Raw genomic sequence first — 17,582 nt, forward strand, 5'->3', positions numbered from 1 at the left:
CAGCTGCTTCTAAATACAGACAAATGCTGCCGGCCTTTGGGGAGCTGCCACTGAACACATGGGAATGACGATCCCGCTGCTGGGTGGCTCTGGGAGAGCCGAGACGTCAGGAAGGAGCAGCAGCAATAATAAACAAGGAGCGATCCGTCAGGAAAGGTTGATCTGAGGGCAGGGTGACAGCTCTGCCGGGGATTTTCCTGCGCAGGCTGAGGGAGGGACTTGGGACAAGTTGTAGGGAAGCAAGAGGCAGGAGCAGGTTGCACCTCACCGCATGGCATCCGCCCCACCGCGATGCTCCTCAGTGTGCAGCAGGGACATCCCTGCGCTGGTAGAGCCTTCTGCTCTCCCTCGCTCCAGATGGAGCAGGCGGGGGTGCCTGCAAGCCTGGATCAGCCAGATCCCGCAGCCAAGTCCCTGCCTGCCCTCTCCGTGCTGCCACCTGGCACCAACCGGCACAGCAGCATTTCCCATCCAGAACCACCATCCTATGGGATCTGCTACCCTTCTCTTGTGAAGCTCCTCCAAACCCACCCAAGCAACGTGGAAGAAGCCACCGTAGTGCTACCGGAGCTGGCAGCATCCAACCCTTTACTCTTTTCTTTCTTCCTTCCTCTACTTTTATTCTCCCTTCTCTGCAGAGCCAAAACATTTTGGAGACTGCATTCTGCACTAGCCTATTCTTCACCTAACCTCCTATCTCCCTGCTTCAGGATGCTGTCTGGATCCGACCAATTACCAGCTCCCTTGATGTATAACACCATAAAACCCTTAACCTCATTATAGAAAATTTCTTTTGAATGGCCTTTAAAAACCATCTCATTACACAGGAAGAACTGTAATTACCTTTAACAAGACAGAGATATTGTGCGAGCGGCTGTGTTTGGGCTGTCAAAACAGCAGCGGTGGGAGTTCATCTCCAGCTGGTTTCACCACAAGGGCAAACTCTCTGGAACTCCCTCCCCTGCCCCTCTCTTCATCCTGGCCCTCCTCCTGCCCCTCGTCCCTCCCTTCTCCACGCCTTCACCGGGCAGAAGCAACTCCTTCCTTGGCTTCGCTTTCCAAGATAAAGCTCATCTTCCCAAGGATTCATCGCTCCCATGCTCCTGGGCTCTGCAGTCCGAGCAAAGCTCTTGCAAAGCCCATCCCTGCTCTAACACATGGATGATGCTGTCCAAGGGCCGCTAGCATCCCTGGGCTGAGGGCTGGGCTTGGCCAAGGGAAGGTGATGATGTGGATCCTGGGAATTGCCATTGTTATCCTGTGGGGATAACACCATTTCCAAGCAAGACCGCATGAGTTTAACAGGGAGGGCTGAGTGCCCTTTGCCTTTCAGGGAAGAACCCCGCTGTCCCTGCTCCTTCCAGCCTTGGCTTCTGTTGCCCTGCTCTGCCCCTGCAGCCCATGGGGACTCAACCCTTTGCAGCCCTCTCACAGCTCATCCCTGGGGGGACCGGAAGGGTTAAACAGTTTTCCTTTCCTTCTGGCTGCGTGTGACTCCAAAGAAGGTATTTTTTCCCAAACCAAAATGTTTCCATCCCATGTCACCAATGTCACTGCACTCCCTTGCCCAGATCCAGTGAAAAGAATGAACCTCCTAAGAACCTGACATGGCTTTAGAACGCTCGGAGCATGTGTTGCCAGAGCTGGGATCTCCCCATTTCTGGGTTCAGTGTTTAACCCTCGGTGTTCACCCTGAGGGCTGCTCTGTCCTGGGGTATTTCTGCTGCTGCTTCTTTATTCCTGCCTGGGTTGGGCTCTTTTCTGGGGGCGTTTTCGTATTGACAAAGGAGAAACTCATGGAGCAGCCTTTTTACCACCTCTCGCAGCCCTGGCAGTGCTCACTGTGGTGTTAGGTGCTGATAAAGCATTTTCCATGTATTTCCCCTGGTTTTGAACATTTATGGACAAATAGAAAGCCAGGAGTGGATCCACAGGGCACGTGGGGGCACACAGAACCCCTCAGCAGGCAGGTTGCTCCATCACTTTGGCTAGTCATGCTGCCACAGTATGGTTGCTCTCTGCCATATGGAGGAGGAGAGGGTAGACACCAGGAACCCAGCTGCTGTGGGTCAAGCTAATTGCTTGAAGGCCTTAATTGCCCTGAGCATGCCCACCTGGAACCGGCACCTCACCCTCTCCAGCCATATTTAAGCTCAGGGCTGGCCATTTCTCTTCCCTCCTGAGTTTCAACATGGGTGGATGTGTTTCCTTTTGCTCCTACATGCCCGCCCGCCCATGGGGCATCTGGACTTGGTTGGTTGCTGTTGTTGGACCTGGCTGCAGCACCCACCTCTCCCTGATGCGTTTGGAGCCTGGGCCCCCTCTGCTCCTGCCTTGCGTTTCCTGAAAGAGCAGCCAGCCCTTCTGTACCCTCATGTCCAGGGATGTGCTTCTGGAGACACCTGGTGAGTTTTGAGCCCATAGTAGAGGGCTGATAGCTGAGCTCTGGCTTTCCTGGCACCCCGGTCTAGGAGTTCCCTGGTTGGGGTTCCCAGTGCGCATCTTTGGAGCTGGGCTTTCTCAGTGTGCTATGCTCATGGCCCTGGGCGTGCTGAGGACCATCTTGGGGGGCCAAGCCAGGCTGATGTGTGTTACCCACCCGTGGTCCTGTTCAGGAGGAAGGTTAACTCGTGGGGCTCACCCTTGCCTCTCTGCTCTCTGGAGCAGGCAGAAGGGGTGCCAGGTCTGTAGGGAGGAGGTATCATGCTTTTGTTTGATGTAAGATGGCTCTGGTTGATCCAGAGGTTGTGAGTGAAGCAGTTGTGCTGTGTTTGCCTGCCCTGCAGCCTGCTAGCAGGGCTGATTTTCTTTTCTCTCCCCTAAATGCCTTGGGGGAGGCTTGGACTCCGCACAGTCTCCTCTTACATCTACTAAAGGTGGAAGTTAACCACCTTGGGGTGAGTCCATATTCAGTGTTTGGTGGCTCTGGGAAATGCTCTTGCTCCTCTCCCTGCTGCCAGCCCCTGAGTAGGAGCCTCAGGGCTCCATCACAAGAGCTGTGGCTGCTTTTGCAGCCTCCCTTTGTGCTGTGCTGTAGAAGCACATCCTGGGCTTGTGCCCCCCTGTGTTGTGGGGGTGACCCCTGTGATGTGCCCATGGGCAGGTCCTCTTGCAGGGGGCTGCTGTGGTCAGGGTCCTGCTCCCCCAGGACCCCGAGGCAGCAAGGTCCATGTGCAGCAGGTCCTGGTGTGCAGCCTACATTGGATGAGGAGTGCTCCTGTCCTGCTGTAAGTGCCCTCCCGAGAGCGACTGCTCAGCCTCGGTGCCTCTGACCTTTGCAGTGCTGAGCAGTGGCATTGGCTGCTGGAGCTGCCGTGGGCTCTGCTCGCTGTCTAATGAGCCTGTGGGGATGGAGGGGGACTGGGCCACCAATAAAAATAGAGAACATTGAAAAGGTCAGAGCTGTTTGGTGTGACAGTAACTCACAAAGCTCTTCAAGTGCTGCATCTCTCACTGCCAGCCCCTCTTCCGTGCCTAGGGGCAGCTTGGCTCTGCATGGCTTGCATGGTCCTGCCCAGAGCATGGGGCATGTCCACACCTCTGATTTTGCCCATTGGTTGCACCTGGGCAAGCTGTGCTGGTAAAATCCCCCTCCAGAAGGAGTCTTCAGAAGATGGGATTTGCTTTCCTCTTTGTGGATGGAGAGCTGCCTCTGTGGTTGGGCTGTTGTATCGACTGTTGCTTGCAGGGTCCTGCCATCATCCCTACAGCAGGATGGGTGGGCTCCTGGTTGAGGTGGTTTCAGTGTCATGCTCTGGAGCTGTGTCCTGGGTGTCACAGCAGTGACAGGCAGGGGCCACAGACATCCTGGAGGCTACTTGGTCCTGTGGGGTACAAGGGGCTCTGGCTCATCCCTGCTTGCTGGCAGCTGAAGATGTGTTTAGTCAGATGGGTACCTGGCTTTTCTGTGCCCCTCTGGCAGCACACCTATGATGGGGGGGGGGGGACCTAAGCCTCTCCTCCTGCCAAAAAGGGCAAAACTCTCCAAACCTGTGCTGATTTTGCTGATTCAGGAAATCTGCCTTTTCTGAGGGCAGGGGGAAGCATGCATCCAAAAGTGCTCAGACTGGCTCCACTTCCCTAGTGCTAGTGCAGGGGGAGTCCCCTTTTCTGCCTCTGACCCCTTCTACTTCTCTATCTCTGTCCCAGCCCATCTGCCATGGGCCACTGGCCGATGGGGCCCTCACCTCTCCAGCCAAGGTGCGTTTGATGGCTCTTTATGGTGGCAGAGCAGGGCCCAGTGATCTCTCCATGTGCCTGGCTATGGAAGCATGCTGCAGCCTGCCAGGTGCTGGGAGCGAAGGGAGAGAAAGGTCTCTTGAAATCACTTATTTCAGCCCACCAAAATCATGACAATTCAGTGCTGAAGGCTCCGTATCAGCCCTGTGCCACAATGACGGTTATTGGACAATATCAAGGAGCACTTTGTGCAATTCCCTTTCCTGTGGGCAAGAGGCATTTAGAAATGACAATTCATTGAGCTTAGGAGTGAAAATGTTGAAGTGCTGGAAGTGAAAACAAAGGAGCAGGGGGAAATTGTGGGCGAGTGCCAGGCAGGCAGGGCCATGCACTGTCACAGCAGCAGCTCTTGTCCTGGATGCTGCATTCCTCTTCTGGATGCTGATTTCTCTGCAGCCTCTGTGCCCAGTGGTTGGGGTTTGCCCATGTTTCTGCCAGAGCAGACTCTTTCATGCCACCGTCTTTGGTTAAATGCAATGGCTGGATTATCCCATCACCACCCCACTGCTGTGCTCTGTGTGCGCCCTACCCATGGCTGTGGGCACTGGGGATGTCTGCTCGGCCTGAGGCTTTCTGCAGCCCTTGGCTTTGCTATTGCATGTCTTCATGTGGTGTCCCAGGGACAGCCTTTTGTGTGACATGTACTTCAGTAAATATGTAATGTTGTTTTAAGGTTTTATTGCTTTTATGCAGCAGTAATGTAATGCTATTCAGAGAGCTCTGGCATGCCTATTAGCAGCTGAAGTGGAGCAAAGGAAGGATGTTCTTCCTCTTCAAGCCCATCATCTTCCCCTCTTGATGCTTTCAGCCATGATATAATGGCCTAAAGGAGACAACTTGTCTCTGTTAGCACTCAGTGAAAAACAGTCAATGGGATCGTTAGAAGTGACTATGGATTGGCCTTGGTTTTGAAAGGGATCTCAAATGCTTGGCCAAAGGCCCATTGGAGCATTTTCAACTCTTGCAAAAACCATCTGCTAGACAAATGGTTTCTAGAGTTCCCACCAGGATCATGCTCTGGGTTTTGGGGTGACCCCTGTGAGGAGCTGCAGGTGCTTTAGTCAGCCTAGGAGGTGTCAGCAGCACCCCGTGTGTCACAGCCCCCCAGCAGCTTGAGGCGGCTGTCAGGCTGTAGCTGTGTGTTGGACGGGATGGGAAACACTTTCCTCCCTGGGATTCCCCTGATTTGGGGTAGAACTTAGCTCATGTTCCTGGCTGTGCTCAAATCTGCCTCTTCTAGGCCCTTCCTGGGCAGGGGTATTGCTTCTGGAGCAGAGCTTTGTGCCCCTCTCCCACCCTGCTGCAGCGAGGTGCTTGAGCCTGTCTGTGCATGGGTTAAACTGCTGTGATTTGGGGTTGGCTCTTCAGCACCTTGCGAGTTAATAATTGTAATAGCTAATTTTAGTGCAGTGGCACTCCTGCCATCTGAAGTTGCTGGAACACGTAAGTGACACAGATTAATATTACCCAGGAAAAAGCCAAGCTGCTGGTGCGAGATCAGTAGATCAGAACTTGGTGACATTTGAAAATACATCTTATTAGCAGTTCATATTTTGGCACTCTCCATGTATTCCCATGACCTCCCTCCCTCCCTGCTGTCCCAGGGAGTTGCCATGCACGTGGTTGTTGATGGCATGTGAAATAGCATTGCATGTGCTGGATGCCACTTTGTGGGTTTTCTTGTGGACGACAAAATCCTTCAGGGATGGAGATGAAAGTGCTGTTGGTCACTGTGGTGCAGGACAAGGAGCCGTTAGCGTTTTGCAGCTGTAATGACTAGGGCTTGCTTCTGAGATTGCTCGGGGCATCTGAGCACCCCCAGCAGGTACCTTGGTGTTCACGTTGTGTGGTGCTGTTGTGACCAGGCTTTGCACCAAGGTGAGACCAGGGGAGCAAAGGGGGCCCATGATGCCCTGGTCTGTCCTGGATGGGGCAGAGGTCCCCTGGAAGGACATCACAGGGCTGTGCTGTTGGGTAGATGAGCAGGGGCTCTGTGCTTCCAGCACCTTTTACCAGTGTCAGTGAGGAAGGGTAATGCGAGGGCCCTCCCACAGCAGGGCATCTCCTTGCCTCTCACTGCTCCTTCTGAGCCCCAGCACATGGGGATCCTTGCACAGAGTTTGGTGTAAAGTGGCTTCCTTGAGGACAGAGCTCAGAGTAAAGGCTGTGTCTGCTGTGCCTCTGTTCCGGGGTCTCCTGCAACTCCTGTGCTTATCTCCTTTTCCCACGTGCAGTGGATGGTGCTGCCTTGATTTGCTTGTATGAGTCAGGCTCCTTGGCAAGGAGCTCTGAGCTTTGCTTCGCAGCCAGCTGTAACCGTATCTCTTCGGGGCATGCACACACATGTGCGCACACCTCTGCTCTCACATGTCTTGCTCTGCCTTCTCCTCCTTGGGAGGAAGCTAATCTCTTCCACAGCCCCTCGCCCCTCAGCAGATTAGAGCAGCTCTCTGCTCCTCCTGTGCTGCAGAGGAATTGCCAGGATCAGAGGTTTGGATCATAGCTGTGGGGGATGTTCCCTCTTCTGGTAAGCCTGGATGAGAGGGGTGGTGTGCAGCTATTCTGCATCAGTGGAGGATGCTGGAGAAGATGCACTGGTCCCCAGAGTCAGCAGGAGCTGTGCTGGGTTTTGCTCAAATGGAAGATGCTTGTGTACACTTCTGTAAGCAATGAAGTGACTCAGGATGCCCACTCAGTCTTCTCCTTCCACAGACTGTTCCCACAGTCCCTCCGGATGTGTCTGAAGCATCCTAAATAAGACCTGTGCGCTGTGCTGAGCTGCTCAGGAAAAAATAGGCCACTGCTTTTCTCACGCAGGCAGCATTTAAAGAGCTGTGCAGGAGGAGTGTGGGCATGTGGCTAAATCAGAAGCGAGGAGCTGTCCCCTCCTTTGGCACCTCACCTGTATTGCATGAAATGGGGACGTTGGGGAGCCACGCTCGCAGGCTGGCTGGCTTTCTGGGTAGCTTGCTTGCAGTGCTCCTTCCATCCAGCAGGAATCACTTGGGAGAGGCAGCCTTTTGTCTCTGTGGCTGAGCTTTCCCAAAATGGCTCCATGTTTTAGCTCTGCTCCCAGGCAGTGGCAAAACTTGCTTGCCCGAAGTGGCTTAGGCAATGCACCTCGCAGGAATCCTGCCTTGCTCCCCTGATCGTTTCCCCAGCCAGATGCCCAGGCAAAGCATCTATCTCTGTCTTCCAACCTGAGATGCTGTCTCCTCAGTAATTAAATGAGGAACATCATCTCTTTATATTTCTGTCAGCCGATTTCAAATTACAAAGGGACCTATAGGACCAAGAAGAACCTATCCTCTCTTTGGGGATTGCCTGCCTTTTGATTTAAGGTTTTTTGCAGGCTGGTAATTCCATCTGAAGGTCTCCTGCGATACCGCGGTAACCCTTGGATGCTGTTCAAGTGCATCCTGGCCCCCGGCGTGTGCTCATTGCTTCTTAATTGCTCTAAATAAGTTGGGAATGATGAAATTAAAGTGCCATTGATATCAGGCAGCCCTGGCACACTGCAGTTACAGGCGAGTGAGGGAAGTGGACAGATGGGGGGATGTTAGGATAATAGGTATTAAATGCAGATTTTACCCTGTTTGGGATCCCCACCTAAGCACAGTTCAACTTCTCAGCGCAGCAAGCCTGGCAGCTTCCATGCTGGTGCCCCAGCTGAGCATTTGGCATGGGTTGGGTACAGACAGGACATAAAACTGAATGACCTGCCTTGGTTCCCTGGAGATTCCTGGACACTGCACTCTCCAGGGGTGAGAGTATCCAGGCAAAATGACCCTGAATCCACACAGTGTCCTCAATCTGTGAATCCTCAGTTGCCAGCCCTCGGGGCAATGTGGTTGCTCTGAAGCAAATAGGTGCAGTCTGTTGGGGCTGTGCTGGTTCATCACACAGGCAGGCCTTGTCCTGATGTTCACTCTGTTAATCTGAGAGCTGGGTTTGGGTCCTTGCCCCTGTGTGGGGACAGCACTGGCAGTCATGTTGGTCGGGAGGATATCGGAGCTGCCTGGGGAGAGACGGATGTGGTCGGTGTCATTCAGTAGCTGCTCTTGTGCTCACCTGGAAATGCTGCTGCCTTTGGTTTCCTTTGATTGGCAGTGTTACTGTGCCCATAGGAGCAGAGGGGCCTGGACAGGACCTGAATCCAGATCTGAAGCAAAGGCAGCTTTGTGACTATCTGTTCCCACTCAGAATAGACTCGATGCATAACCTATGGGGTGAAATTCAAGTCATGGGGCAATGCAGACCAGGAATCCAACACTCCTCCCCATGACTGAGTATCCATCCCATCCCTGATCCTGCAGCGAGAGCTGCCCAGATGTGATATAACACGATGCTCAACAAGAGCATCTTGGCTGGAACACTCCAGTTTTGGAGCCTGCAGCAGGTGACTGGTCCCAGAGCTGCAGGTGAGGATGGGCTTCATCAGCCTGCAAGAACTTGTGTAGCCTTAAAGGAGTGTCCAGCTCTGGTACTGTGCAGTGAGGAGCTTTCAGGGATGGATGGCAGGTACAGCACAGCACTTCTCTTTCCAAAGAAATGCCAATCATTTTAATCACTTGCCTGAGATTTGGGCCCAGTCCAGCCACCTGCTTTTGGATAATAACTCTCCCAAGGTTTCTTGATCTAGTCTTGAGAAACACTGGTGTCATTGGGACACTTGAAACGGATGGGAGGTGCACTGACACGGCAGCCAGCTGGCCTGCAGGATGGATGCCTGGTTGCAGAGTGATGGAAGGTTAGATTTGCTCAGTCCAAGCCAATTCTATTCCTGTAACTGGCCTTGGCTGTGACTTCAGCTTCCCCAGGGCTCATCGGATGCTCACCTCGGGGTCTCTTGCACGAGCTTTGAGTTGAGATGGCTCCTGGGCAGCTCTCCAGGCTCAGGGCTGATATTTAGGAGTTCAGGACCTCTGAATTCCTATTGTGTGTTTAAGGGCCGAAGGAGACCATTTGTGATGCACTGCTCTGACTGGCTGTGCAACAAAAGCCAGAAATTGTCCCCCTTGGATTCTTTTGTCAGTGCAGTAAATGTGGGTGCACTCAGGCACATGGCTCCCAAAGACATGGGAGCTGCAGGGTCTTGGCCCTGCTGGCAGGCAGGAGAGGTCTCATGGAGCTGCAGAGGCAACTCTCTGTTCCTAGCTGGGGCATCAGGAGCAATCCTTTGGTGCTCCTGGAGTGCCTGGTGCTCCTGGCATCCTGCTCTGGGGTGCATAGTCTGTGTGAGGGATCGTGGACCAGCCCTGGGCCGATCCCTGTCACTGAGTGTTCAAACCTCCCCAACACATGGCATCCCCAAGCAAACAGCTCCCAGTGTAGGAAGCGGTCACAGTGGCTGTAAATTCCTACAGAAGAAACACCCCGGATTTGGAGGGGTTTGGCTGTTCATTCATGGAAATATTCTTCCCTAAGGGATCTCCAGGTGCAGGGGTGCGAGCAGGGTGCTGTGTGTGCTGTCTGGGCAGTCAATGGGCCAGTCTCCCTGGCACCCAGCACCCTGTGGTCCTGTTCAGAACTGCCCTCCCACCTGTGCTGCTGCTCCCTCTGCTTAGGTAGGAGCCCGAGCCCCAGCCCCTCTGCAGTTGTGCTCACAGCCCAGCACACTGGATTATTGACAACAGCCAATGTATGTGCTGGTTGCACTGTGACCTTGAGATCCCCTCTCACTGCACCCTCCTGCCTTTGTGCTGTCCGGAGCCCAGTTAATCCCTTTCTCCTTGTCTTGCATCTTGTGTTGACTCATCTCTGCTTTTGCCTTATCTTCCTCTGCTTCCCCTCAGTCCCTTCCAGGAGGTGACTGCCTCCGGGCTCAGTTCCTTGGGCTGGGACAGCCCAGTCTATGCCAGCTCCCATCAGGAGCCATCCCCTGCTCTGTGTGGCTGAGCACAGTATGGTACATCCATGGTACACTGAGCACTTTGGCCGGTGCTGAAGTTGGCTGTTCCTGTTGGGCAAGGAGGGGAGGAAGGAGCAGTGCTGGGTGGGAAGCCCTGGTGTGCTGGGCTTGGCATGGCTGTGGAGCGGGAAGGGAGCAGTGCTGGCTGTTCCCACAGGAGCCCTCACCCTGTGTGACCCCTTTTGGGCCTCTGCATCCCCCTTGGCTGACAAGGGCTGTGCAGAAAGCTGAGCTGGCACCGGGGCTTGATTTGCCATCAGGCTTGATGCTCTAGACTCTGCCTTGCTGGTCTGTGCTGTGGAGTATGGGCACAGCATCATCTGGGGGAGCTTCACTTCTAGGGAGCAGTTCCCCTGGGTTGCTCCAGCTGAGTGCTGGCCTGGTGGTGGAGGTGCAGTTTGTAGCACAAGGACTCTGCTGGTTGGACCTAACTTCAGTATCCCGTGGGCTTTGCATCCTCTCCAAACAGGGCAATGTTGGAGATGCTGTCTGACAGCAGAGGGGGTTGCTACTGGTCCCTCCTTGCCCTGTGTGCCCAGAGGTGTGCTGGCTTTGCCACCACCTGCAGGGCAGTAGGTGGAAGGAAGGAAGGACTTGTTTTCCCATCTTGATCCTTCGTGGCTGAGATTTCACGGAGTCTTTCACCCAGAGGTGAAAGTCACTCACCGTGGCCACCTTTAGCAGCTGCTTCTCTGCATTGTGGGTTGTAAATGTCCCCTTAATTTAGTGCCTGCAGTACACTAAAGCAGCAACCTTAGCACAGCCTCTGCATAATAACCAAAGAAGCTCTAGATGCTTTGCTCTCAAGGCTGCTGTTGTTGTCTGCTGTAGCCCCAGGGGCTGATGTCTGCCCTGCCCCTGTGGTACCTCTGCTTCATCCCTGCTGGGTACCACAGCCAGGTCTGCTCCTGGAGATGGAGTCGGTCAGATGCTCCCAGTATGGCTCAGGGATCTTGCCCCATCTCAGCCTGTCACTGAAGCACTGTGCTGCTCCTCACACCGGGCTGCCCCTCTGCCCCAGCACCCCACAACTTGCTTTCAAAGGATAACTCCCTGTTAAATAGAGAGATTTAGCCTAACCCTGCCAGGCAGGTGAAGTGCAGGCAGTGAGGCACTCCCCAGATGTCTCAGTGCTTTTGGCTGAACTCACTAGTGAAGGGTGGTTTTTCGCCCTCACAGAGGAAAGTAACAGCTCTGACCTTTAGGGGAGAAATGATGAAGGCTCGGAGTTTTCTTTCCTTTTTTTTGTTGCTATTTTTCTTGCAAAGTATTCAAGTTGAGAAGTATTTTTTGCTTAAGCAATTTATGCCCAGTGGATAGATTTATTCCATTCAGCTGCCAGCCACAAGAAAGCCCCATTATTCTCAGTGGCAACGGCTTTCTTTTCCTCAGTACTCACAAATACTCTTGGCTAAATCTCAGTTTCCATTCCTCGCAAACATGAGGGATCAGGCCCCTCCTGCCCCATTCATGATGGTGGATTTGCCTCCCTGTACCCACTTCACCTCCTTTGCTGGCCTGGTCCTAAGTAAACATGAGTGATGCTCAGGACCTGCTCCTAAAGCCCCCCATCTCCCCATGCCAGATCCCGTTCTGCTCCCTTGTTACATCCATCTCTCGGGATGGAGGCTTTGGCAGCAGCACTTCTAAATCCCCCATTGGCTGCTACCTCCCATGATTCTGCTCTCAACCAGCCCTCTGCTGCCTTGGCTTTGAGTAGGAACAGGGCAACAAATGGATTTCCAGGCTCCGTGGTTTAGCATCCTCCCTTCAAGGGAGAAAGGGAAAACATAAAGATTCAGTTTGGTTCTGAATGATTCATTTGATGCATATGGCAGAAATGCAGTGCGTGTTTGGGCTTGACAGTGGAGTCTGGACTGGGGAGAGGGGAAAAAGTGAGGAGGTGCTTAAAATGAGAAGTGGGCTCAGAGAGGGAAAAGGGAGATATTTCCTATTGAATACACCCAAACTGGCTGGTTTTGGTGCTGACTGATCACTCCTTGTAGTAGAGAGCCTGAGACACAGCATCCCTTCCCTGATGGGCAGCTCACTGGCTGACTCTGGTGCTTTTGCTTTCCTTAGAGCTCAGGTTTGCAGCCTCCTCACCTCTCTATAGCACAATGTTTTCAGGACCAGATGGGCTTAATTTCCTCTAGCCACCCCCGAGCTTGGAGGAGGCTTGAGTTTGGAGCAGGTCTGCCTCTTATTCCATGTGATCCCATCTGGCCGAGCCCTGCCTGTAGGCAGCCTGGTCTGCCCTGCCCTGCGGACATGCTGAGGACCTGGCAAATCCCCCTCTCCATGCTGAGGAGAAGGAAGGCTTTTCTCTCCTAGCAGATAAATCTGTCTCCGTGTTACCTTAACAGTAGCAGGGGCTGAGCATCATCTTACGGGTTGATACTGTTGAGATGCTTAGTCTAAGCTTCATCTAATCCTCTTTCATCTAGCAATCGGGCTAGTGATCTCCTGGAAACAGGCTTCCTGACACCAGCCTTGGCGTTGCGGTGCGTGCTCATGCTGGAAGGGTGATGCTCCTGCAGCATCCTGGTGCAGCTGCCCCTGAACTGAGCCACAGGCAAAAGGGGCAAGGAAATGAAGTTTCTAACCTGAACTGGATTTGGGGTTAGGTGTCAGCTCTGGTTTTCATAGGATTTTGTGGTGTGTGCTTTCCTTACCTGGCTTCTTGTGGAACAGAAACCATGTTTTTATACCCATGACCATGGAGGTGGTTTCTTGGGAATGCCCTCCTGATTTTGGCCTGTTTTGCTTCTCTGCTGGTGCACCCAGGAATCTTGCAGCTCTCTGGGGAGCAATAGCAAGTCTTGTATATTTCCATTTCCTTCCTGTGTGCTGAGGCCCTGAATTCAAGCCAGAATTTGGGGCTGCTGGACTTGGGTTGTGCTTGAGAACTCTTGGGCTGTGAACGTTGCAATCAAAACCTGATTCCTGCTTGGTGAAAGTGGGAGCCTTGTGTGTGGTTCAGTGGTTTCACTGCCCTTCAGGGTTACAACATCACCTAGACACCCACCTAGGGCACAGGCCTCATGTAGGGTGTAGGGATGGTGGTTGGACCTCATCCCTAGGGTCTGATTTTGACCAGTTTTGGGATAAACATCACCTCTCCTTGAGCAGGACAGGTCGGGTGGGCAAAGCTTTCCTTGATGACTGTTGATGCTGCCATGGGCCAGTTGCAATGATCAACGGCTGTGTGTGGAGGGGCGTGAGCAACCCCTTCCAGAGATGGTCCCTTGGCTTGTGTTTGCTGCTGTTGCTATCCTTTGGGAGTCCTCCTGCTTCTCCTGTGTGGCCACTGGCATGGAAAACCCTGTGCTAGCAAACAGATGGGCGAGTGCACCTTGGGCAGGGCAAGAGGTAATGGAAGCCACTGCATGGTGGGGAGAGTGGAGCCAGGGAGCAGACCTGACACCAGGCAGGGCTGCTTGCTGCCACCACCCTGCCCCAATCCCTTAACTCTGCTTGGTCTCAGCCCCCAGCACCTTCTTCTGCCCCAATTGTGTGTTTCTCCCTTCAGCACCCTCTCATGCTCTCCCCATCTTCCCCTTGCAGGGCTGCGTGTCCAGGGCTGAGCGAGGTGCCCCGCTGCTGCGCTGTGGGTCCCATGAGACAGGCAGGACCACGCTGTTCATCCCGCCTGGGGCTGCAGCACCCCGCTCTTCCTCTGCTGCACAGGGAGCCCCTCCAGCACCCGGAGCAAAGCTGCAGAGCTCTGCTGCCACGGTGAGTCCCTGGGCTTCTGCTTTCCTCCCTTATGGAGGAGGACCAGGCTTTGCTTCCCTGGCTGCTCCACGTGCATCTCCTCGCTGCAGCAGGCGTGAGAAACGGGCTCCAAGCGAGCAGCTTATGCACCAAATAATTGAGGTTTCAGTCAACAGAAGCAGCTCACGAATTCAGGTTGTATTTAGCAAGTGGTTTTGGCTGGGGGGGGCGGGGAGAAAAAGAGTGAAACACTGAAAAGTTTGATTTTGACATTTTCCAAATGAAACCTTTCAGCCATCTGTTCCGAGATGACATTTCGGTTTCAGTTTTTTCTAGGAGGCTTTTTTTCAGTGTGGGGGGGAAGCCACCTACAAACAAAATGAAAGCTTCACTTCAGACCAAACAAGATGCTTCATTCAGCCCCACGTTATTACCGGGGGTTTAAAATACGGCAAAGAATAAAAAAAGCCCACTTTGTTCAACCTGAATTCCTTTATTATCACCATTTGGCCACCAAAATGAGGAACCAAACCCCGACCCTCCTGTTTTCCCAGCCCTTATCCTCAGAATAAGGTGCTGTTGGGGTTGGAGGGTGGTGGAATGTGTTTTACACCAGGGTTGCAGGAGCAGGGAGCTTTGCCCTCAGGGCAGGGAGAGGGAGGTGATGGCTGCAAAACCTGCGTGCAAGGGATGTACTACACATTGTTGGGGGTTTTTGAGTGAGAGCTTGGGAAGAGCCTGTGGTGGCAGAACATGTTGTACCAATGACTTCAGGGATGGCAGGAGAGGCTGCGGGAGCTAATTTTAGCTACAGCAGAAAGCTTGTGCTGAGAGGAGAGCATGCTGTGCTGAGCATCCCAGGGATGCGATGGAGCCCTGAGGCTGTGGTGGTGGCCGCTGGTACCCTGCTGTGTCCTGGCTGCTGTGGGGTGTCACAGATGGGTGGCAGGTTCCACTCGGCCCCATTTGCTTCCTGCAGAGCAGCATCTCTGCCTGTTGTCTCAGTGCTTTCCCTGACCCCTGTTTCAGAGTCTGGTTTGAAAGGAGGAATAAATGCGATGCTGAAGGGACCTTCTGGTTTGTGTGGCCAAAGCATGGAGGGATGGGTTCAGACATCTCAGCTCGGTTTGGAGTCAGGTGTAGCAAAGTTACGGGAATGACAACCTCCTATCCCAACAGCACCACAGCTTGCACAAGGGCAGCACTTTGGGCACTCACAAGCTGCCGATGTGAGGCAGAAGGACTGTGCCTTGTGGTGAGCAAGATCCTACCTGTGGGGCTGCAGAAGAAGCCTGCAGAGGCTCCTTTTGGCCACTTGGTGACAAGGATGATTCATGGAATCAATTGGGCTGGAAAAGCCCTTTGAGCTCATCCAGTCCAACTGCTCCCCAGCACTGCCAAGGCCACCACTAACCCATGGCACTGAGGCCTCATCTCCACGGTGTGTGAACACTTGCAGGGACGGTGACTGCAGCCCTGCCCTGGGCAGCCTGTTCCAATGCCTGAGCACCCTCTGGGGAAGGAATTGTTCCTCAGCTCCACCTAAACCTGCCCTGGTGCAGCTTGAGGCCGTTTCCTCTTGTTCTATCTGACCACACTTGCCAAATCCCATCCCTGTGAGCAGCAGGATAGCCCTTCCACCGTGCCCTCAGCTCAGCTGAAAGCTACCTAGAGAAAGAGGCTGCACTTTCCGTTTGCTACACCCTCTCCACCCCCAGCTTATCCCAAATGTGACTTTATCAGCCGTCACATACAAGTGCTGGATGTGGAGGCATGTGCTGGAAGGGAGATGCTGTGCTCGGCAGGGGCTGCCAGGCTCCTCCCTGGCGTGGGGCTGTACCTGCCCCGCGATGGCTCATGCCCTTCACCAGGAAGGAGGATTGAAGGGCTGAGTCGTAGTGGGGAGAGTAGGAGAGACCCAGAATGGTGCCATAAACACAATCTGTGCTGCAGGAATGCACCCACCACCGGCTCCCTGGGAGGAGCGTGGTGCTGGCGCATCCTGGCTCCCGGCAGCCTGGGCGTGCAGGGCTCCCACTGCAGCAGAGAGCCTTAACATAGGGCGAGTACCAGGCGGGTGGCTCGGTGTGTGGTGGGACAGCAGGTGTTTGATAGCCATCCTCGTGTGCTCCCCTGCTTTTGTCAGCACTGCCTCCCTGCTGGAGCCTTACAGGGGTGCTGCTTTTGTTGCACAAGCAAAAACTGGCCGTTGAGAGCTATGCGAGATCAGAGGGGATGCAGGGCTGCTGCGGATCTGAAGTCAGTGTCTGCCCTCATTTGGAGGGGAGCCAGCTGTGCCCAAGCCTCTGCCTGCTGGTTTGCTGGTGGCTGTGGACCCAGGGTGTGATGGGGAGGGTGGTCCCTGTGCTCTCCATGTCTAAGGGGTCCTTGCAGTGTGCTGGAGCTCGGCTCTGCTGCCAGGTGCCTGGAGCCAGGGATCAGCTTCTGGGATGTGGAGTAGATGCATGGAGGCGTTGCTCATGGGGCTGTGCATTCCCACATGTGGTGTGGAAGATGCTGGGTCAGAGGAGGGGGTTATCCACAGGGAATCCCTCCAGCTTCCTTGGGAGGGTCTTTCCCCAGGCCCTTACAGAAAGCCCCTGAATCCTGCTGAATCGTTTACCTCTGTTTTGCATGTAATATTCCCATCTTCCATTCTCTTTCTCTGTTTTCATCTCTCCTTCTCCCCCCCCCCAATCTTTATCAGTAGCTAATGAAACAGTGAGAAACCAAATTCATACAGTAATTAAATTTACTTGGAGGATATTCAGCTGGAGTAATGAGAAGTTTAATTCAATGATTAGTTTTTTCTTTCATTAATTAAAAATGGATCAACGGTGCAGTTACAGTGGGCTGCATTGATCCTCCTTGTGGAAAGCTGCTGATGGAGGAGGAAGAAGGAAGGCAGGCTTATCTTTTCTATCTTCCCTGGATGCTCTCCCTACACACAGATGCCTTTATGGTCCCCTGACTCTCAGCCTTGGTGTCCCTTCTTCTGTCTGGGTAAGGGATGCTGGGGGTAGTGATGGAGGAGTGGGGGACCGCCCCCCCCCCAGTAGGTCCTGTCCCTGCTTTTCAGCTTAAAAAGGGATTTGTAGTATTTGCTGTGGGTGGAAGATTGAAAAGCAGGTCCCAGCCCAGAAGAGGTTTGGGGTGGGAGAGTTGTTTTCCTTCCCAGCTAAACAGCTTTTGATCCATCTGAGTATATTAAACTCATAAACATGCTTTTAGTCTTTTAAAAGAAGGGATCTGTGAAAGCAAAAATGAAGAAATAAACCAAGTAAGTTGCTTGCCATTTCCTTCCATGCTTTCTGCAGGCTCTTGAGCAGCGTTAGGACCTCAGGTGTCCTTGGAATCATGATGGGCATGTTGGGCAGATTGTGTTCCTCTAAAGCATGGGTTTGCTCCTAGTTTTTACCTGGAAGGTTTATTTTGGTTGCTTTGGGGATCCTTGCAAGATCTAAATATTGACTGCAACCCCCATATGAACTCAGAGAATGGGAATAAAAACCCCCACAACAAGCAATGAACCAAGAATTGGCATTGTAAGATCCAGTCTGTGCAGAAGCTTTGTGTGTAAGGGGGTGGCTCAGGTGGAGAGAGCACTGCATCCCCCTTTGTCTCTGCCCTATATGTATTCCAAGTAATCTTTTCCCTGCTGCTGTGGTGGAGACTGTGTGAGGGTGAGAAATAGCCAAGGGCTGGGGGCAGTGAG

At 53.4% G+C, this 17,582-nt stretch overlaps 1 protein-coding gene across 4 annotated transcripts in view; it reads left to right on the top strand.

Moving 5' to 3' along the window:
- LINGO1 (leucine rich repeat and Ig domain containing 1) overlaps window positions 1-17,582 on the top strand; it is a 124,719-nt gene that overhangs the window by 44,565 nt on the left and 62,572 nt on the right. For 3 of the 4 annotated variants that reach the window (XM_062612219.1, XM_062612224.1, XM_062612223.1), the window contains one exon: window positions 13,718-13,888. In XM_062612219.1, coding sequence (XP_062468203.1) covers window positions 13,718-13,888 — 171 coding nt within the window. Of the gene's footprint in view, window positions 1-2,369; window positions 2,406-13,717; window positions 13,889-17,582 lie in introns of those variants that run through there. The other variant, XM_062612220.1, reaches the window with a different exon arrangement.

Source organism: Pezoporus occidentalis, unplaced genomic scaffold, assembly GCF_034315485.1.
Source record: "Pezoporus occidentalis ecotype Australia unplaced genomic scaffold, CSIRO_AGI_Poc_V1 ctg159, whole genome shotgun sequence".
NCBI lineage: Eukaryota > Metazoa > Chordata > Aves > Psittaciformes > Psittacidae > Pezoporus > Pezoporus occidentalis.